The sequence below is a fragment of the Phaethon aethereus genome (genome assembly GCF_964289735.1).
Source record: "Phaethon aethereus genome assembly, chromosome: 8".
Lineage (NCBI taxonomy): Eukaryota > Metazoa > Chordata > Aves > Phaethontiformes > Phaethontidae > Phaethon > Phaethon aethereus.
The window spans coordinates 11,410,551-11,433,777 of NC_138584.1; the positions used below are offsets into that span (position 1 = coordinate 11,410,551).

The 23,227-nt window shown below is 39.3% G+C and overlaps 1 protein-coding gene across 2 annotated transcripts in view; it reads left to right on the forward strand.

Moving 5' to 3' along the window:
- NR5A2 (nuclear receptor subfamily 5 group A member 2) overlaps positions 1–23,227 on the forward strand; it is a gene marked incomplete at its 5' end in the record, with an annotated part of 93,079 nt that overhangs the window by 49,044 nt on the left and 20,808 nt on the right. For both annotated transcript variants that reach the window (XM_082003113.1, XM_082003114.1), the window contains 2 exons: positions 4,384–4,503; positions 17,732–17,879. In XM_082003113.1, the coding sequence (XP_081859239.1) occupies positions 4,384–4,503; positions 17,732–17,879 (268 nt within the window). The remainder of the gene's footprint in view (positions 1–4,383; positions 4,504–17,731; positions 17,880–23,227) is intronic.

Consider the following 23,227-nt stretch of genomic DNA (forward strand, 5'->3'; position numbering starts at 1 on the left):
GCCTCCTCCTACGCACCCTCTTTGGTTCCCTTGTCATTTAGCAGCAGTTTTACAAGTATGATTTTTTTTTACTCCTTTCATACTCATAACTTCATTACTCTTTCATGCCACCCCGCATGCTGGAAATGATGTCCTGTTTCTTTTGGGTCACACCCCCTCCCTTAGCTTCCTCCACATCTTTCCCCAAAAGCCTTTTCTTCAGCAACAATTTCCAGTTATGCTGTCCCCACTGGTGTGCCTTCATCTGAATGCCACCGGCCAGAGAGGACCTAAATTTAACCATCTGGGCACAGTATTCACTCACGCTTTTGCTTGAGGCTAGATAGCTGTCAAATGGGTATCTATCTCGTTTGACAACTTGCTTCGGTAAGTCATGGGTTACGTTATCCTTGTGTCAATGTTCTGTTATGGCAGGGAGCAGCTGCAAATTTGGGGAGTGTTCTCACAGCAGCCAGTTTTTGGCTGCGTGATGTTCAATTTTTATTTATAAGAATTCACAGTAGTTGGGACAAAGGGCGCTTTTTTCTTGTTGTTGTTAAAGTATTGACGATACTCTTAAAGATCTCCACAAAACAAAAAATCTCAGAGCTTAGCCAGTAGTACAAGTTTATGAGCCTGTTTCTAGTTCAATGTATACCATGATTGAAAATGATGCTGATTATAGGGAAGTCTCAGCCTGGAGCTAAGTTATCTTAGTGACAGAATCTTATCTTTTCTCCTGCTTACCCCGTTAATGACGGACTAGCACGCTTTGGTTTTGGAGTCAGAAGACTGAAGTCCACAAGGTGTTTTTTCTCCAGACGACCTTCCTCTTCAGAATTCACTTTCCACTTCGGCCACCAAAACTTAAGCCTCTTTGCTTTCAGGATCAGTTTAAGGCACATACATATTTTGGGGAAAGGCTGATTTTTTCACTTTGCCAGATAAAATGCTTCTGCAACTCATTTATTGACGTGCCACGAAAGCACAAAGGTGTTTGTGTTCTGGCTGAACTTACACACGTCATAAACTTTACCAGCTCAGTCTAACATAAGAAGTGATGTGTTAGCATTTTTGTTCAATGTGGTCTATGTTGTTTTCTATTTTTTATTTCATATGCCTTAGCAGAGATAAAGTATGTGTGTTGCCTCATCTACATGCCTCTCAGAAGTAGGGTGGAATTGATCACTTGCCCTACATTTCAGTAATCCACGACCCTCCTTAAAGCCATCTCTGTTTCTTCCTAGTGCAAACGGGGAAGCATTCTGCTGCCCCACCAGCTTTCTTAAAATGACAAAAGCAGCTGGATCTAATAGTATTCTGAAAGCAATACTGTGTTTTGGGTGTGTATTGTGCTTTTTATACTATCCATTTTATAGACTTTCACTGCTTAAATTACAGTGAATACAGAGGAGCAGATTTTGTGAACCACTAGCAGATGTTCACTGTTGTTAGTTTTACAAGTTTTGTAGAACAGCAGGAACAGACTGTGTGCAAAACATTTTTTTTTGTGATTTTGCCATCTCATACTGTTCTCACAGCACTGTCTCGGTAATGATATGATAAAGCTTGGGAGGTAAGCTTTGATTGCAGACTAGCTGCTGTTGGGGCCTTTGGAAACCCAGACCCATAAAGTGTAGTTTGTTTTAAAAAGCCTGTGGCTGAGACAGATGGGTTAGCTGGAAATATGTCATTCATAATATAATCAAATGCTTGACCTCTTATTCAGGTATTAGTTGTTATGACATGGATGCTGAATGTTTAAACTGTCTCACAGCTTGGTTGTTCAGATGTAAGCTGTGATAGCTTTGTGTGAAATGCTAATTTTGGATAAAATTATGTTAGCATGATTTATTTGATTTTTATTGTACAGGGGAGAAAGTTATGACAAAACAGTTTCACGTAAAAAGCAAGACTACTAGGATCTCTACATTTCAAACATTTTCTTCAAATAATGCCTTATTTTAAACTTGGCTGAAGTTTTGGTAGGGAGAGTATCAGTGTGGTAATTTACTGTCAGCTCTCGAGCTAACGAGTCACTTGGCTGAAATGGTTTTGTAGTTAAATACATGTTGTGGGCAGAGGAAGAGATCTTTAATACAGAATCAGCCTTGCTCTGTGATCGGAACAGAAATGAATTATCATGAGCACAGACAGCATAGGGACGGAGCAAGGCTGCGTTTGTGATAGCACTAGCTTTTCTTTGACTTAGTAATATATCCTTCTACAGACTCCACACCTCTTTTTTTCCTCCATCTCTATTGCCAATGGATATGTAGCTTATAGGAGTGATCCGAGCATACATGCATAAACTGTGACTGTAGGCAGAACAGCAACAGTTATAAAAGATTAGTCTTAATACTGGAAAGCCAAAGCATGCAAAACATTTGAAATATCAGAACTGAGCGTGTTTGCACAATGCTAATTCAGCCCTTTTGTGTCTATGCATTGAAATCTGGTATAACACAAACACAGATTGAAGATAAAATAGGAATAGGACAGACAATCTTAATATAAGCATTAACTAATTCTGCCATGCTTGATTTTGCAACCTTAAGATATTATTTTGGTACAGATATTTGGATATAGTTTTCCTTGTTGTTTTCTTTTTCTTTCTTTTTTTTTTTTTAAAGAGAAAAGCAGAGGTGGGATAAAAATAAAATTAAAACAAAACAAATGAAAATTGTGTCATCCTCTAGCTAAAGCAGTAGCGGAAGGAATGAGTTGTGCAGTTTTCCATCACAGATACCTGCTGAAGTCATGGAGCAGGCAAAAGCAAGAACTCCCTTTCTCTTCTGATTTCATTTGCTTGGACAGTCCAGCAAGATGGAATAATTTGAGACAGATACCTAACGGGGAGAAACTGGAACAAGAACAGTTGGGAGAAAACTGTGAGTAGAGAGAGGAGAGATTAATGAAGAAGGCAAAGAGAGACTTCAATCTTTAAGATGTTAAAGTCTGAGCTATATGGCAAGTGACTGGAAAGAGGGAGACAATACTAGGTAACTTTCACAGGTGACACCACAAAAATCTATTAGTAACAAACGTTACTTTCTTCTCTACCACACAACCAGAAAAGAAGCTTGAAAGAATGAAGTTCAAAAATCCATTAGGTCATAGCTGATAAAATTTGAAAACATCTATTGCATTATCTAATTCAGCTTATGCAAGATTTCTCCTTATAATGCAGTTTCCTGTGCATTATGAAATCTAGTTCTAAAGCAATTGAAATTAGAACACCTGGAAAACAGTTTTAATAGTTCCATGTCTCAGAAATGTTCTCCACTTCAAATATTCTCTTCGCTAATTTCATTTTTACTTCTCCTAATTTATAGCATTTTTAACCTGTTCAGCAATTGCTATCTATGCAAGTTCTTAGAGTCCTTTTAGCTATATACCTGCTATTGCCACATCCGCACCAGACATTTAGTTGTAGCAAGGCTAATGTACACATCTCCTAACTCTTTCAGACACGTCTGAAGTCAAAGACTTTGTTTGATTTTAGGAAGAAATCAGTAAATTCAGTAAGAACAGGTCCAGAGGATACTGATGCTTACCATGACTGAATTTTAGTCAGCCTTAACACTAATTTGTGGAAATCTTAATTATTTTTCAGTCTTTAAAGTGAATAAAACTGAATGCAATCCAGTTGCAACAGGAGTCAGTTTAGTGATACACTTTGTTGTCCTGTAATATGTACATCCCAAATAACATTGCACAAAATCTTAATGTAGGTTGCTTGTGCTGAGTGCCCAGTATGTGCCTTCTATCACTAAATGCAGTCAGTGGTATTTCTCACTGCTCACTACTGCCTTATGCATGGCCCTTTCCTGCCCTACTGGTGACACCTGAAGCAGCTCAGCTTCTATTTATGATGACGTTTTCTTCTTTTTTCATAGTACCACAACCATACTCAGAGGGAGTATTTACCTCTCTCTTCACTTTTTCCTTTGCAAGGGACCTATCTCTGACTTGGGCTTGTTGCAACAATGATGCGCTTGAATCTGCAAATTCCTTACTATTTCCAGAAGCTGAGATTCAAAGATGGGGAGTATGGAAAAGTTCACATTAGCATTATTTCTGCTATTCTTGCTTTGGGTAAAAATAATATCCCATTTCCATGAGCATTTCATAAATATACTATTATTATTACTTTGCATAACAATGTCATAGCTCTGCTTTCCTAGAATGTATTCTGTAGTAAATATTCTATACATTTTATGGGTAAGGGTTTCAGTAGTACCCTATTTATTCAACTAAAAAAAGCAATTTTGTGGATGAATAATTTTTGATAGCCTTTCAGTTCTCATGACGTTAACCAGATGCTTGAAGAAGGACTGACTGTAGTGTGATGTAAGACTTACTCCCAGAGTGATGCCATCAACGTTTGTGTTTGCTTTACAGGTTGATGACCAAATGAAGTTGCTTCAGAACTGCTGGAGTGAACTCTTAATTCTAGATCACATTTACCGGCAAGTGGTACATGGGAAAGAAGGCTCCATCCTTCTGGTTACTGGGCAACAAGTGAGTATGTGGGCTCACAGAGGTATTGATGGCTTTTTAATAAGAATTTTCAAAATAGCAGGAGGTTAACTAGGTCAGAAGCACTCCTGTGTTCTCAGAGATTCTCCACAAATAATGTAGATAAAATGACTTGTGCACTCTGTTCCTAGTCTGCTGATTACACTTAAACTTATAAAAGCAGATATAATCATAAGCGCTTTGCTTTTCAAATATATTTCTATACTTCAGTGATTGAAAAATAGCAGATGAGAAGTGTTTGTCAAGAAGTTGTATTTCCTTGAGGCTAAAATGGTTTCTGACAGCAACAACAACACTTCTAAACCTGACACTTTAGGTCTAAGCAATTATAACTTATTTTCCCTTCAGAATTGTGGTTTATTCAAAAGAATCACTGCTGGGTCAGAAACCTGGAGAACCTGCAGCTACTACCTCAGAAATATCTTGGCTTTAGAGAAGTATGCACATGTGTAAGAAACTGGGCAGCTAAGACATCTAATCTCAGGAAAATTTTTCAGTCCATAGGCTATAAATACAGGTACCGTCTCAGGAGCTGTCTCAGGGTATGCACCCTGCAGTTTCTACTCAGCTTTCCAATTTTCTTCAGGTGTCAGATGCATAGATCTCCCAAAATGCAAGAGCAATAATGAGGCAAATATGAGAAGAATTGTGAGAAAACCCAAAGGAAACAGAAAGTTTTGTCTCCCTCATACTTTCCAAAGCACAGAGAACTTGACAGTAAAATAAGAACCTTATTCCTAAAATTCTTAATCTGGTTTGAACAGAAGAAAAACCACAGTATCAAAGAGAAGCAAAAGGTGCCTGTACATTATGTTCCTGATTCAAAGTGAAAACAAATGATGGCCCATTGGTATTTAAGTAACTGCAAACTGAACCGCTTCAATTTATACACACATGGGAAAGAGCTCCCTTTTCTAAGATACATCATTTTTGTCTGCATATTGTGGAATCTGCTTACAGCTTTGGTTATAATTTTAAAACTGTAACCATTTCTTAACACTAAGAACAAGTGTTTATAAGAATCAGAAGGAGAAATAACTGCATTTATGATTAAAAGGTATACAGTATAAGGGAGAAATGATCGACTTCTCTAAGAAAAGAAGTGGGAAAATTAAAATTCTAGCTATGGAACTGACTCCTGCACTTTTGTGGAAAGTCACTAACCTATCCAAGATAAAGTTGTACTCCGTAATTATAGGAGCAAAAATTAGGTGCATTACTCTTGATTTATATTGGTGCTGTTGAGAAAATGATCCTCTTTCCATTTCATCATCTGCAAAACATGGGCAATTGTACTGGCAATTATTTTATTTATGACACAGGGTGCTTGCTTATTCCTTTGTTTATAAAGCTGTAAGTATATTGGCAGTTCTCTGTTCCCGATAGAACTGCTGAATTAGTGTCTCACTTGTTATGTGATTAGCTAGTTTTTAAAGGTACTGAGTGCCTAAGTCCCACTGAAATCATTAGAAACATCTAAATACCCTTAAATTCTAGCCATTGTCCCCATCTTTCCACAGTAATAATTCTTACCTCATTAGCCACTTTTATCTTTTCTTGAAAAAAACCAAACCAGCTGCACATGATCTCAAAGCAAAGCAGAAAATTTCATCACTGTTGGACAACAGGTAGCAGGACGCTTATTAAATGTACTGCTTGCAAATTAGCTGGGTTTGGAAGTTGTATATTTCCAGGCAGAATTATAGTTTCCAACTAAATTAAAACATAGCTAAATTGGACTGATTGCACCCTTTTTTCCCCCAGGTTTGTCAAATAGGTTTAATACGTCCTCCTTTCAACCCAATTTCACTTTCCTATGCCAAAGTTTGTCCTTTTGAAGTTGGTGCAAGCACTCCCAGAGTCTCCCATTGTCTGTACATTCCTCTTCGCACTTAGGCTGCTTGGAGCGCAAGGAGAACTTATTAGGAGAACAGCAAACAAGAACACTACTGTCAGTCCCTTTCCTTACGGTTGGACTCCTTCCCCTTTCGTGCTTGCTAATGGCTGGAGAACATACTCCCATGTATGCATCACAGATTCTCCTTGAGAAATAGGAAGACACCAGGCCTGAAGTAAATATGCAGTCTCTGGCTACTGTTTTTGAAACCGGAATGAGGCTGAAATCTACACATAATGCCACTGTATTATCCTGATTTCATTCAGCTCTGGTCACTGTCATCCTAGATTAAAAGCCAGATTGCTTACAGGAGCAGGCACAGATGCACAGACTGCAGCAGCTCTCGCTGGGCAGTGCGTGGCACACATGCTCACAGGAAGACCGCTGGTAGCTGAGGTATTGCAGAAATGCCACTACTATGCCAGTACGTAAGTCATACACAATTTGTCATTCAAAAGCATTTACTTTAAAACATCATCTATTTAAATACTCATTCATTGAAGAACCTCTTTTATTTAGGTGGACAAAGCTGGGTGAGCTAAGCAGAAGGTTTAAAATATCTGAATTGCCAGAGCCACAAATCTTAAAATCACAGAAGAATCCAGGCTGGAAGGGATTTTAAGGAGTCTCTAGTCCAACCCCTTGCTCAAACCAGGTTTCTCAGGGCTTTGTCCAGTTGGGCTTTGAAAACACCCAAAGGTGGAAACTACACAACCTCCCTGTGCAGCCAGCGCTACCGCCTGATCATCCTCATGGGGAGAAAGTTTTTCCTTAGTTCTGGTCTAAATCTCCTTTTTTTCACCTTATACCTGATGCTGGTCACTCTCCTTCTCCTTGAGCCCTGCTGCAAAGCACAGAGCCTGGGAGACCTTGTTAGTAAAGACTGAGGCAAAGGCAGCACTGAGTACCTCCTCCTGGTCTGTGTTTGCTGCCACTAAACCACCAGATGAATCCAGCAGCAGTCCCACATTTTCCTTGTTCATCCCCTAACTAGCAATTTGACATCCCTTGCAAGTCTCAACTCTAGCTGAACACTGGCTCTTTTTAACGTCACCCCTATGTACGTGGACATTGCTTCTAAATCACTTGTTCTGAGCCATTCCTGGCTTCAGCTGCTGTACGCCGCCTTTTTGCATTGTAGCTCAGCTATGAGTTACTTGTTTAACCAAGCTGATCCAATACAACTGCTTCTTTCCCTAAGTGTCAAGATGGACCATCTTGGCAGCATCAACTCAGTCTGTTGTCATTCTAAGACACAACACCAGCCCAAACTTGTTTATGAAAGGACAGTTATGACTGTGTCTGTCTCCTCTGTATTTACTGTAAAATGATTCTGGAAAGTCACACTTCTAGACCCAGGCATTTTGAGTCTTTGCTATTGCACTAAATGCTGCATACTTTCTGGTTGCTGCTCTGATCCCTTCAGTTCCTCCAGTAGAGAAAGGGAAATAACCATGCCACCATCTCATAAAGATTAATTGATTAAGGCATGGAAAGTACTCTGACACTTCTGATGAAAAGTGCTGTAGATGTTTTTATTTACTGCTACCAGCAAAACACTATGAGCAAAATTACAGTCAATCATCCGGCTTTCAAAGATATTAACTTTAAACTGAGGACCTGAGCTAGATAGCATACTTTATTACCTGAGAGATCATGATTATTGTCACAAGTTAGCAAATTTAAGACCTCAGAAGCCTCACTCCTTGCTTTCCTGAATATATCGCTCCATAAAAGCTACTCATAAACATAGTCCTTTTTACAATCGCAATCAAGGGGGAAGCTGTAAGGGGGGAACTTACCACCACTTCATTAGAACATACATGCTTTCTCCACTTAGGCTGCACAGCCTCTGCTCCTCAGACACAAAAGCCAAACTTCATCCAGCTCCCCAGGGCCATAGCACTGTCAGTTCTATACCAGGTGTCTAAAATGGGCTAGTATTTAGAAGCACGCTCGATAATTTTCAAACACATTGGATCCAAACCCATTACCTTAGGGCATTCCTATCACATTTCCATACATCTGCATTTCCCTCAAGCCACTGGCTTACGAGTTTTACCCAATGTCAATCCACCGTTCCCACTTTCATGGGGAAAAAGTGCAGTCAGCAACAAAGTAGTAAGCACTGGCCGTTGCACAAAAAAGCACTGTGTTTTATTTTATTTTGTTATTTATTTGGTTTTGGTTGGAGTTTCATAAATGAAGCTCCTTTGTGTGTATGTCTTTCACAAAAGACTTTTTTCAGATCATTACAATTCCTCAGCAGTTCCTCAGGAACAAGTTCCTCTCTACGCTGTACACTTCATTTTCTGCACTAAGTACTGCCCCTCAGCAGTAGCAATTACCATTTCAAAAGGAAATAAAGTAGCACAAATGCATTTTACAACTCTCCAAATTTCATAATAGAAAACAGCTAAGGAGTGATTTGCAATGTGGTGGTTAATTGTAAATCATTGCCAATATGCTCTCCACACGCCAAGGTTCACAGGCTTGCCATGTGGCATGTAATTTTAACAGGCCATTCCTAATCATAGGACTTTAATTCCTCCAACTTGAGCACTTTCCTTTTGTATCTCCTACACCAGCAATACACTGCCAGCTTCCCAGGTCCAGCACACACAGGGTAGGTACTAAAGCTCTGTACAGAATATCGTTGTTCATGCATTTTCATGCAGCAGTCAACACACACACGAGTTGTAGCCTCGGCTGCCCAGACACAAGCTGCTCATTTTGTTCATACCAACCCTCTGCTCATTGTTGCCAAATCTTCCCTCTGCTGAGTTTGGTCAAAGCCTCTAAGATTAAAGAGGCTGTCCAAAAACGTGCCTAAACCTCAGATTTTTTTGAGGTTGTTGAAACTACTGATTTAAAGTCATCACACAAATACATCTTTCCACCTGGATTTGTATTCTAAAGCATAGCACCAGAGATAACCAAGATATTGACAGTGTTGTGTTTTGAAGCAAAACAAAATTTAACATCAATCTAGATCAGAATTTTGTGGCTTGAACGTCTCCCTAGATGGGATACTATGTAGATCTTTCAAGCTGTGCCTTATTTAAAGGTGGTGATGTGTGGCCTGGGGAATTTTCTGTTGCAGCTAGACTCACCCACTTGCAAAGAAGGCTTCTACTATCCCGGTGTAGCTGTATTTGCTTAGGCCTTTGGAGAATCTGTTTGTCTAGGGAACGGACTTGCAAGTTCAAGGAAAGATCACCTTGCGGCTGAAAAGGTTCTCAAGAGACAGCTGAACTTTCAAGCTGTGGGCTACAGATGGCTGTATCACAAGGAAAGATCACCCTTGCAGAAGTATCACTGTTGTACAAAAAGTTACAAGTGTTAGAGGGAGGAGTGTCTCCGAAGGACATGAGAAAGGAGCTGGCAAAAAAGTAGATAAGGAAACAGGCTTTTTTGTTCATCTTAAGAAATTACTAAAAATACATAGACTAGTCATAGGTATAGAAAGCTAATGAATATCTAATAGAAAGCTATTACTTTTTATGTTCTTGGAAATTAGTCTTTTTTTTTTTTCTTCCCATTAGATTTATGATTGTAATCAGTGAAGCTTCATAGTTGTAGCTGTCAGAAAAGAGGTTTTGGCATTTGGGAGCCAAATCTAGAAGTCCTTACATAGGCAAACACACACAGAACTTGATTCAAGGTGGATACAAACGAGGTCAAGCAATCATTATTTTGCTGTTCAGTGTAGTATTTGTTCTCTTGTATCCAGGCTTGCACAGTTCCTCACTAGTGCCTTCTGCCTAAAGGAAAAGAAAACAAGGTTCTGCTAGTTGTTAAAAGTGCCTCATGCCTTATGAGGGTATTATGCTAGCTGCTTTTTGGGGCTGAACTAGACGTTCTCAGTTAAACTAGGTAAAACACATTAAAATTCAGTTATAATCATGAAGTGCCCAATTTAGCTTTGTCCAAATATTCATTAAGCATTTTGATCCTTCAAAGTAGCTATAGACATATCTGTGAACAAACATCCCAATTTGCATTTCCTTTGCTATGTTGCCATGAAACCATCGCAGCACTATGATTTTAAGTCTAAAATGCCAATTCCAGTAAAAGTCACGGAGAGGGCACTCAACGTGAATCCTTGCACACCAGTACTGTCCCATTTCCCACATACTAGCTCTGTTGTATTCATAGGAAACATATTTTTGTATTCTGTATACATTGCTCCCATAATGATGCTAAATTATGCTAAAACTGGCAGCATTTCTTCAAGGCTGCTAGTCCTCCATACAAGTCCCATACTAGTGAACTCATTTCACCATATAAGTTCATGTAAAGTCCCATATTTGATTTTAAGCTTGCCGAACATGAGAGAGAGGTTGTTCAGAGACCCAGCTCAGAGAATAAAGCACCACATCAAGTCTGTCCCAACCGCCTATTGGAGCAGTGATATTGATGGGATTCAAAGCGAGCACATCCAGTCTTCCATTGATGGGAAAGGATTTAAAATAGTTGAGTAGAAATTTGTGTAAGATAAGAGGGTAATAAGGGAGATGAACTCACATGGTTAAAAGCTCCACATGGTTAAAAATCTCCTGAACAAACAGTCTGAGTTAGCACAGCCCTTGTGATATTACTTAAACTTTCACAAAAAATTTCCAGTGGTTTGTCTTCTGATGAAGTTTATGGATATTCAAACTCAGCAGTGATTCCATCTCATCTGTATATAAAAAACACAAAGTGCATTGCAACACTTTGGTAAAGAACTGGATTCTCTTGCATTCTAGGTTAGCTATGTTCTGCGCATTACTTTAACATTGTCATACTAGTAATTTGAAAAACCCAATAGTCACCATTACTAGAGTGGAAAATTGAATGGTACTGATTAAAATAGCTATCTGCATGAAACTTAACAATACTTTTATTATTATGTGTTTTATAACATAAATATAACTACTATAAACAAATTTATATATGATCAGTTGCAGGGCATGGAATTTTTCCAGTTTTGGTGTACTAGTTTTTCTGAATCTAAGTTAGGCAAAGTAAATGTAGTAGTTGGAGTGTTACTATTTGCATATTGTAGCTAATTAGCAAGCACAAAAACATCATCCTAGGGGAAAGGTCCACCGGCAACTTAATTCATTATCTTCTATTATTGTGTATCATGTTAAAATGACAAGCATCTTACGTTGTATAAGTCATCACAATTTTAATTAATATATCCAAACCTGATACAAGCATATCTGCTGGTTTTGTTTGTGCTGGGTCCTTCTCAATTTTGGTATGTAGGTGCCTCTTCAAAATGTTTTTCTGTGTTCATTTGCTTAGAAACATAACACAAATACTGCTTTAAATGTTTTTAATGAAAGCAGTAATTATATGAAAGGCTCAAAATGAGTTGAATAACCACCTTCAGTTGCCACTGAAATATATATTTCAGGAAACAGTAGAAGAGTAATTATGGTTGTGACAGTAAATTAACTTGCTTGCTCTATACTGTGCTGAATGCATCCTGAGCACAAGGCTCGTCCACCCCCATAGCCCTACACTAGGGCCAGCTCACCGGCTCTCAGCCCGGTCAGGACTTCAACATCCAGGGCAGGGCGCCGCGGCCACTGCCCTGGCCTTCGGGGCAGCTTGTAACTGAGGAGGGGTGGTGGGGAGCAGCCGCCAGCAGCGGCAGCCAGCCGCGCTGGCCAGAGCCGCGCTGGCCGGGGCGGCACGGAGCGGGGCAGGGAGGAGCGGGACGATCCCTTTGCTGCACCTAGGCACCCACTGCCTCCTTTGCCTTTGCGCCTCAAACACACAGTGATCTAATTTACTAACTTAAATACAAAATCAGTCTTTCACTAACTTGAACTACCTTAGTCTGCTAGAACATTTCTTGATTATACGGGTACACGTACAGCCACGGCAGGGGCTTTATTGCTTACTTGCACAATCCCTGTTCTGGCTGAAAGGAATGGCATGCAGCGACAGTCGGTAACTGCCGTCCGCAGGTAAAATCACTCTAGTCCTGTACTCTGGAGACTGTTTCAAGCTTGCTGAAGCATTGAAAAAGGATGGCACAGTTCCATACAACGTTTCCACATGCCATATGACCCTACTGTCACATCCTAGAAATCAGACACAATTTAATTTTAGAAGGAGGAAGGAACCTGATTCCACCATTAAATGTTAGGTTCTGTTTTGTAAGCATAGAGAGGAGTCAATACCAGAGGCCAACACCTGACTCCACCAGAAAGTTTCTGTCTGAGCCCAGTGAAATCAGAGATTTAGCTTCAAGAATCATTCATTACCATGATAAATGATTTGCAAAATAAAAAAGCACAAGTGCTCCCTGCATTTCTGGCCTTCAGCCTCAGCATTTATTTAGCCCAGAGTATAGTTTCACGTCGTAAAAAAGGTTTGTCTTTCGTTCTGCCTTGAACAATATCTCACTGTGTTAAATGAGACCTTCATGTGAGAAAAAAACCTGCAGAATTAGTCACTTCCATCTCTCTTACCTCTCAGTTTATCAATTGAGAAAATATTCGATAGCTGAGTATCTAAATACTGCTGAACTCCAAGTACTTTACTAGGATATATTGTTTAAAAGTGGAATTTTCATAAACATTCAGCACTGGCCTAACTTGTTCTCACTGGCATCAAAGGGATTTGGACTTTTAAGTCACTCTCAACTGTATAAAGAAAAGGATTTAGAAAAAATACACAGTATTGCTGCATCTTTCTGCAGTCCCATTTAAGTCATGACCATCTTACTAATACTATCGTCTTTTTTACTTCTTTCCCTTTGCTGCTAGCGCTCCGTACTGCCCTGTCCTCTCGCAGAGCCTGCAGCCTCATCCGCGCAGCCCTCACCTCTGCAGTGCAGGGAGCAGGGAAGGCCAGCAGCAAACTGGGTGGTAACTGTAAGAGGTAGCTTTGAGAAATGCTAAGGAGAGAGGTACGACATGAATGTTGCCTGTCCAAGGGACTTACATGCACTTTTCTGCTTGGGATAGTAGTTCCCTCCTAGAGTTCAGCACCAAGCAAATCCTTTCTCTCCAAACCAAGCCAAACATCCCCCTCTTTCTACCCAATACGCATGAGCAGAAGATATCCGCAAGATGTCCCAGATTTACCTGAAGAAACTTGTTATTTCTCACTTTCAGAAAGAGACCCCAATTGCCAGGCTATAGCCTTTTTTATTTCATGCCCTCTTTAGACCACAGAGATTTGACCCTGGGTTTCCCATACCTCAGTGGCTCCACTCCACCGGCCTGCTGAAGAAATCCTTTGGCATTTTTGCTGCCTTGGATACATGAAAGCTACATAGTCCATAAATCTAAGAGCCGGACACACAGTTACTTACCGTAGTAGTAAGTTACTACTTGGGTAGTCCTGGCCATGCCTAGACGCAGTTTGGCACCCAAAGGGCTGGTGGAAGGTGGAGCTGTGAGGACTTTAAGCACAAAGTTAGATGGCAGCAGAGCAGAGGTTTTGAGTATCTGATTTTAGATTTACGCACTTCAGTTAGCAAATGGTATACTAAAGAACAGCCTGCAGTATAACATATATAGCAATGGCCATACAAACCTTACACGTGCCAGTTTAAGCACCAGAATGGTGAGAACAGGCAGCAGTGTAAATTATTTGGTGCTGTTCTGTCTGCATTGCTTTGATACCAAGTCAATCCAGTTCAGCCTCTAACATTACTTCTTCATCATTACTATATTCATCATGCAAGATAGCACTGTGTACTGGTACATGAGGAATTCACACTTCCATTTGTCTGTGCAGACGTAACTTTATGCCCGTCATTCTACTTCCAAATTAGGTTGTGTGGAAGCTTCACCAAAGCTTCTGTTTTCAAAAATGCCAGTCAACATACCATCTTCAACATCAAAATCAACTGTGAAATGTAATACTGTTAACTGGGAAGCAAGAATAATTTATTTCAATTGTGGATTTGATTTTACCAAATGAAATTAATGGTACAATATAAAGTAAATGCTAAGACTTCAATAAGCAATTAAACATTTTGCTCGAGATCCAGGCTGTTTTAATCTTTGTCTTTAAAAGCATTTTTAATCATGAATTGGAAAGTAAAAGAATTAATATACCTTTTAGTATCAATTATTGCATACAGGACCAAGCAAGTAGGACAGCATACTCTTTAATGGGACCACTTTTTCAGAATAGACATTAACTGAGGTTTTTTCATGCACAGTTGATTTTGTATAAACTGATTGACACCTTTGGGGGTCGTCTTTCCACTGACTCGTAATTTTGCTCACTCTTGAAAAAACCCTTCTGCACACCCAGTATTCTCTAGTTAAAGCTGAAAATTCAACTCATCATATTTACACAATAAAAAAAAAAATCCATTCTGTGTTGTTTTTAATTGCAAATCCTACTCAAGGGACCAATTCTCCTGCTTAGGAGGCAGCCCTGTGCCTTCTACTAGAGAACCAACTGCAGTCAATTATGGTAATGAAATGTCAATAAATATAAAAATTTAATACAGCCTGCTCTTGGTGAGTGGCAGATGAGGACTTGCCTCCCAGACAAATTTGCTGGTGCTGCAAATATTAAATGCACCTGAAAGAGTAGCAGGTTGCCTGAGAGCTCTCCAGTAGAGGGATGGTGGGAGATCCAGGCATCTACTGGGTTTTTCCATTATAGCATAATCACTGCACTAAGGCCACTGATATTCTTGACATCCAGACATCTTAACTTCTTATTGTGAAGTGAATAGCATATTTCCCTCCAAACTGGAACCTCAGTGAGGGATTTTGAGCTTCCCCCCCCCTTAACAATTACAAAAGGGAAATTAAGTTGTGAAAGTTGATATTTATATGTGACTAGTTTCTCAATATGAAGTAGTTGAATCATGTCACTATATTAAACTGCTCAAGTAAAAAGTATTTGAGGTATGTTACTTGATTTTTTCTTATTATTTATATAAGTACATTTAATTATATATAAAGAAATATGTGTAAGTGCATATACAGAAAGAGAGAGAAATAACAGAGGAACTAGAAAGTAGTTTATGAAAAATGGTTTGGCTGGGATTTCCAAAGACCAGATCCTAGTTTTGTCACAGATTTCTTTGTCCCTAATTAAGCAATTTAATATCACTACTTCAGTTTTCCCAGGTGTAAGAGAGCGATAAATCCTACCTCACAGGGTACTTAAGCATAATCCGTTGACTTAATTGAAACATAAGCACAACTTTAAATGCTTTGCAGAGTTGGAGCAGTGTTATTCTTAACATCCATCCAAAAAACGTAACTTCATTTTTCTTGTACAGTTCCCTTCAGTCAATGTCTTGAGAGCACTAAGAGTACATATAAATAAAATGTCTTATTAGAAGTCAGTAACCTATTGATTATATTAAGGTCATCACTAGGAGAAATTATTTTTAGTTCCTTTCAGTCATCTTTCTATCTTTCCTGGCTGAAATTTTGTCAGGTTTAAAGTCTTTCCTTTTTTCTTGTTTTACTGCTGTTTATACTTGAACAAAATCAATTCAATAGTTTCAAAATCAAAAACATATTCCAAAATACATGTTTCTTAACAGTTTTTTTTTAAAATAGTTTTTAAGGGATCAGTGCCTGGACAAACAGAATTTTGCAGTATCGGTCTGTTTCTGCTGGTGATACCTGGCTGCTCTTTATTAACGACTTTATTATGGGAGACCTTAAAGATGGGACTAGAGCACCGATACCTTTAAACAAATCATTAACCCAAAGTGTGCACTTACCACTGTGCTTAGTCTTAGTTTAGAGCCAGACTTCAATTACATATGCTTACATGAAGTATGGTTAGCAATTTCCCTGTTGTTATGGAGGCTCCTGAAAGAGAAAGGAGTTGGTAATATTAAAGCAGCCAGGCAAGAAAAGAATTTTTTTTAAATGTGTCAATAGCCTGTTTAGGTCTCGGCCAGCTGGCCAGGAGCAGTTCAACACAGGAGCAAGCAACACCCCCAGCCATCTTCACGGGACGGTGGCGCTTGCAGGGGGTACGTAATACTCTCCGATGAGCACAGCGCTGAGCTGAAGGCGTTTCAGCTGCAGCAGTTGCACCCTGCTCCACGCTGCTGTCGCGGCGCTGGAGCTGCCCCGTCTCACAGCCTCCAACCCGGTCTGGGAGCCAGCTCACCCCGGCCCCAGCCCCTGCGCTTCACCTTCGCATCACGGCGCTCCCGCAGGCTGCGGTACCTGAGCGCTTTTCCGCTGCTCACCATCCCGTGACAAAGCATGCAAAGGCTAACGGTGCACGTCTTCAGAGCGGCAGAGGCTGATACGACCATCTGCACAGAAACGTCCCCTTAATGGGATTGGCATTAGCCAAAAAAAGTTTTCAGTGTGCAAGCAGTGGGGAGGTTGCCCGAGATTGAAGGATCTCCATGGAGTACGTCAGCTATGAAAGGCTTTAAGTATACTTTGCTTTCGAATATTACCTTTTTTAATATAGTGTATTAATTCCAGCTTTCTGTTGGATCTCTATATACAAGTGTCACTTTGGAAAGCTCACAGACAGGTCAGCCTCTGCCGAGAACAAACGGGTATGACAAGGGCAGCAGGCCCCCGGAGCAGTCCCGCGTTTTCCTACGCCCCAGAGAATCGTAGAAGCTTCGGGTTGGAAGGGACCTTTTAAGCAGTTTCGTGCCCTGCGGTGGCTGCTCAGGACAAGGCAAGCAGCTGGCCTGCACCACGCACCTGCCGGCTCCTCCTGCGCGGGCAGGGGAGGACTCGCCAGGACAGGTGCCTTGGAGCCAACTCCAACACATACCAGGATTTTGTGTAGCCAAGGAGAACAGAAAACACCCACACAACACCTCTGTTTCCTGTGGGAATACACCGACATTTCTGGGCTTGAATAGATGTTTCTGGCCAAGTTATGGACACTGGGCCATTTCCCATGAATACCGTTATGTCCCTCTGGACTAATACGCCCAGTGTAAGCGCAAAGCTCACTTCATCAGTCCTCCTTCGCAGGATCACACAATTACAGTGAGAACAAGAGACACCAAATGAATAAAACAAACCGATATGGGGACAGCTACCAGCGTCATGTGCAGTTGTCATATATAAAGCTTCTAAAAAAAGCTAATACAGACAAACCAGCATTCACACTGATGTGAGATACCATTAAGATATATAGTTTAATAATATTTTCAATATATACTGTTGTCCTAAAATAGGGTTATATATAACATTGTCTTGACTTGATAACATGATTAAATTGAGAGTGATTCTTTTACTCAGGAATATCCCAGTTTGTATGTGATTGCTTGAAACGTCCTAAAGTGGTTCTGCAGGCCTGACAACCAGACAGAAATACAATTCTTTTTTACAGGTCGATTATTCCGTAATAGTATCCCAAGCTGGAGCCACCCTCAACAATCTTATGAGCCACGCACAAGAACTAGTAGCAAAGCTTCGTTCCCTGCAGTTTGATCTACGAGAATTTGTATGTCTCAAATTCCTGGTGCTGTTTAGTTTAGGTAGGTACACTCTACTCTTCATATCTTACTTAATAGTGTTGTTATTTTTTTCTAAAAACATTGAAACTATTTTATTTTTCTTAATGTTTTCCTGAAAACATTTGAATTATTTTGAAACGTATTTAATGAGGTTCACAGGAATCTGAGGACTATTTTTCAGTAGGATTAATCCATATAGGGATTAAAAGTGGATTTCTGTGGAAATTACTCCTAAAACCTATGGAATTTAATAGAGTATTACAAGCTTTCTGTATTTCTGTATGTGATTTCTGAATATTCCAAAACATGGTTAAAAGTTTATTAGAAATTCTAGAGAACAGTGGAAAATACAGATTGCCATGTTTTTCTGTGATCTTGAATATAGTTATGTAAAGCAGGTGGAGTGGGGATATGGTTGAAATATCCCTCTTTTTCAAAGGCATCTGTGGTAAGTACAATCTTTTTTGCATATGATGGCTGTCACATCATAACCCATAAATCAGGAATGTATCTCATAGTTTTTAAAAAGGGAAAGGGACTCTTAACGTGCAAATTAACAATAATAGATTTATGACAGATCTGGCTAGGAAATAATCTTTAAAGGGAAGATTGTTTTGTATTAGTAGAGAGGACATAGAATGGGAAAGATACCTATGCAAGACAAATTAGTTAAACCAGTGCCCTCCAATGAATCCGTCAAGAAAAATCACTGGTGCCAGGAATTAAAAAAAGGCTTAGGGAGATGGATTCCTATTGACTTCATAGGAACAGATTTTTCAGGTTTGCACTTTGTTGACTTAAAAAAGGTGGTCTAAATAAACTTTGGTCAAATGAATTTTTATTTACTGGCAGACAGTTGAAAGGAGAGACGTAAAAACATAAATAAGGTCAGATCCAGCCATACCTCCATAGACAAACTCCTGGTTTAGTCAAAAGGTATTTTGTCTACAAAGAGGGTGAAGAGTTGAGCCAAGCACAACAATGAAAGAAATATCATCAGTGGTGACATTTAGTAATGTTTTTCTTTAGTTTTCAGTTTAAAAAAAAAAAACTTCTGTAAAGGAATAAAATTCTACAAATAAATTATTATAATACAATACTAAAAGGAACGGTGTTGATTACACTGTAAAACATCAATTACTGTCTTAAATATGTCCCTCCATGTGGTGGTTAGAGAATTTGAAACTGCTGTGGAAAATTTTAGATTAAGCTCTCCAAACGCAGGGAGCCTAAAAGAGCAATACTTCAGAAGTATAGGAGACAGAAGGGGGGGTGGGGAATAAATAATTATTTTAAGAATTAGAACGAAGCTAACTGAACTGACTGTTAGGAAGTTTGTATGTTATGAACCCTAGGAAGACATGATGGATTTACCTGGTAACTATTAACATTTTGTATTCAGGGCTTCATCACTTCCCATATCTTAGATTCAGAGAAGGAAAAGCAAGCCATGTGTTGCAGAAATTATGTTTTATGAATTAACCTAATGAATAACAAGAATTCAGATTTTCCAATTCCTAATAAGTAGGTTTTTCAGTCATCAAGACAGTGGCATCAAAACATCTAAAGGGCCTGTAGCTTTCCTCTGATTAAATATTTAGAGAATTCAGTGATATTTTAAATTAGCTGAATAAGCAAAGTGCATTTGGAAAATTCTCACATTTAGGTGGCCTTTTTGTCTGATCACTTTCATCACCTCTTCAAGTACTTTGCAGTGAGTTAGGAATCTTTCTTACACCTTTAGATCTTCTAATTCTGCCAGGTAGTGTGCTCAACTTCTGATGCAGTTGGGCAGGAGTACCTTGCGAGCTTGTACTGAGCCAGGTTACTCAGTTTTTATCTCATTTATGGTACTATAAAAAGAGCTAATTCTGCTGCTAATAGGAGCCTTGCAGTCATATCACTTGCATATAAAAGTCACATAGCTAAAGAAGGTGCAACACCTTTGGAACCGATTAGTTCATTATTTAGCATACCACATAATTCAATTTGCTAATTGTCAAAGGTAGGTGTTATTCCGCAAAAAGTAAAATGTAAAGATGTTACCACTTGACCCACAGGACTGAGGCAAATATTTAATGGGAACAATGACAAAACTGAAATGAAAAACATAAATACCCTTTCCAGCAAAGTACTTCAGTTTGTGCCCAAAAGTATGAATGAACTCTCTGGCTGAAGTTAATAAGACACCTCACATCCTAAGAGTGAGTCAGGTTTTTGAAGACCTTGAAGTGCCTAACAATGCTGGTAGGCATTCAGCAGGGCTGTCAAAACCATCTAAGCATCAAATTCGATATAAATAACTGGGAGCAATTATTGTACCTAAGCATCTAGGTGCATTTGACACATATTGACATCTCTTAGGCATCTCAACAGAACACTGTTCTTAATGGAAAAATACATCACTTAATAAAAAAAAAAATTTCAAAAACCTCAGCTGGCTCCTGTTGAAAATCTGGTCCTGTAATGTTTAATGCAATACAAAGCGCTTCAAGACATACCAGCCTTTTTACACTTCTAAGGATGTTCACGCCACAGTGTTAACCAAACCAATAAAACTTTATACTATTATTCTTTAGTATAGTGCTTGGTTGAAAAATAGATGTCTAATATAAAGCCTCTCAAAGGCAACACAAAGTCAATAATCCACAGAATTAAATTATTGAGAGGAACCTGCTTGTTTCTTAAAACTATACAGATAGGAGGCTGCCTTGTAAAGCTGTTTGTTATTCATGGCTGTACCATATTGTCTATCTCTTCACAAGATGGCAATTTCCTTCAGGGCAAAGAACTTTGTCGCTGCCTTTCTTCCTAACATTTCAGAAGTGATTATCTTAGTAAACGAACAGCAAAATAATGTTCAAAACCCAAAACACAATAATTTTTCAAAACACAGTTAAATCATACCAGTTTTGCTTGCTAGATTTTAAATGAGAGGTAAGCGTTTATTATCTACTCGTCAAAGGTTCCAAAGCGTTTATACAGGAGAATGCTTTTGATTGATGGTAGCATTAAAGAATATGCTGTTGAAGCTTAGACAGATACATATTTATTATAGCCTTTGCGGCTAGCAGTGCATAACTCTTCCTGCAGTCAGGTTGCACATACCCACCCCAGCGAGCCATACACCCCGGCACAGGAGCTCCGTTCCTTTCCCCAGTGGGCCATCTAGGCTGTCTGTGCCCATCTGACCAACGCTGCCAAGTAGATAATGATACAGTGACTCCATGATTATTCAATAAGCCTGAATAGTTTGGTAACTAGTTTCTTAAGTGTGACATCTCTCTAGTTTACTTCTATGTAGTATTAATATACGTAGAGTAAGGTAACTTCAAGTTACTTAGGTAACCATCAGTTATGAAAACCAAGTGTCTTACCAGCTCTTACCTCTCTGTACATAAACGTCCACAGACTTTCATACTTCAGCAATTGTCTGTCTACTCTCAGTGGTTCCTCATGCCACCCTTCAGTCTGATCACTGCCCATCTCTGGTGAGGAGCAAGTCCATCACACCTGGACTACTGTTCTCAGCAGATGACGAGTTCAGATGAATCAGTCCTTCAGCTCTTGTGCTCCCACAGGTTAAAAAGTCAGAGAACAAATCAGTCCTTAAAACCAGCATAATCATCACTATCACACACACAAATGTGTCAGTTTATCAGCCTCTTTGGATTTTCATTACCAAATTTGACATTAGTTTGGAAACTCCCTTCTTTCTTTGTCATAAATCAGAATTAGAAATTAAAAAAAAAAAAAGAAATCAAACAAAAACCACCCCACGTGCTGTTGAGGTCTCTGATTCTGGAGTGAAACAGATTGGCATGCTCCACTGGGGTGAAATTTTGGCCTCACTAAAGCCAAAGAGAATTTCACACTGTTTTTACTGGAGATGAAATTTGTCTTATTGCTTCTTTGATTGGCTTCCTATCACAGAATAAAGTTCAGATCAATTTTTCATCAATAAAATTTGCTAAATGACTACATTTAAATGATGTTTGAAGAACCAAATAAGTGCCTTACATGGGATACTTTCTATCATCTTCTGACACAACAGATCTCTTCATTTTACCATCCAGTAGATTTACAGACCGTTCACTTAACCTGAAATCAGCCATTGTTTTCTCTTTACCAAAACTTCCCATTTGTCCTGCTAGTTTTTATTATCTGAACTCAGCAAGGATGATTTGTCAAACCTCCCATCAGAGCAGTTTGTAAAGTGAAATGCCAATAGGAAGAAAGTTAGACATCATTTGACCCACGTCCAGGCACTTGTCTCCCTGTGGAGCTAAATGCTAGACTCGGCAGCAGCTGACTGGTACTGCTCCCTTATCATTGTCAGGACACAGCTAAATGTACTTCATTTAAGAAATGAAGGCTTTATCAATGGACAAATAATTGCAGAGCCACTATCGATCTCACATCTCACTTAACATGAGACAAGAGGGTCCTGCAGAAAAGGTAAACATTTCATCACTGTGGATGGCAAACAGTGGGCCCTTGCTTAAAAAAAAAACAAACCACCAAACAAAAAACTAACTCAGTTTTCAAACAAATCACAGCCTTACTTAAGGGTTCAGCAGAAATCCATCCAGATCTGCAACACTCCATTCCCGTTTCTGTCGAATAAGAGGAATACCAGCAAATTAATCTTTCCTTGCTTTTAGTTTCCCTAAAATGTCAGAGCTGAGATGGGAGGAGGTATTGGAGGTACTGTGCTCCACCATTTGCACTTTTGGAAAAGAAATCTGCCTGTTAAGGTCTTCATTGCAGATGAAACAGGCTGAAATGAAGCATTTTCAAGGCAGACTCTACCCTCATCAGTCACAGGACTAGACGGAGCTTCCTGCAAACATGCACCCAAGGAGCTGCAGCACAAAGCCAGCCTGTGCTCTGTTTCACCTGATTCCAGTAACTCACATCAATGCAGTCATGAAACAACACTCTGGAGCTGGAAAAACATAAATACTTAAATTAGCTATTGCATTTTTTAATACACTTTATGTAACATCATTGGTCTATAAGACTTACAGACTAGCCAGAATTGTGGCACAGTGAGCTCGCAATCTAAGTATACAGAAAAGATAAGAAAAAAATTTGGTAGCAAACAATAATGAAACATGGGGCTGTACATATTTTCACATCCACAATTCTTGCTGAGAGTTTAATTTGGGGTGTCATGTATGCAGGTAGGAGACTAAGAACAAGCATCAACTGGAAGTAATATAACAAGGAATATTGATTAAATTTTGGTAGTATTTATGATGCTTAAGGATACACAAAGAAAAAGAACAGGAGAATGAAATGAAGTAATTAGTGAGGCAGGAGGTTTTATCAGACCAAAAGGAAAACATTAAACAAGGCCAGAAAAT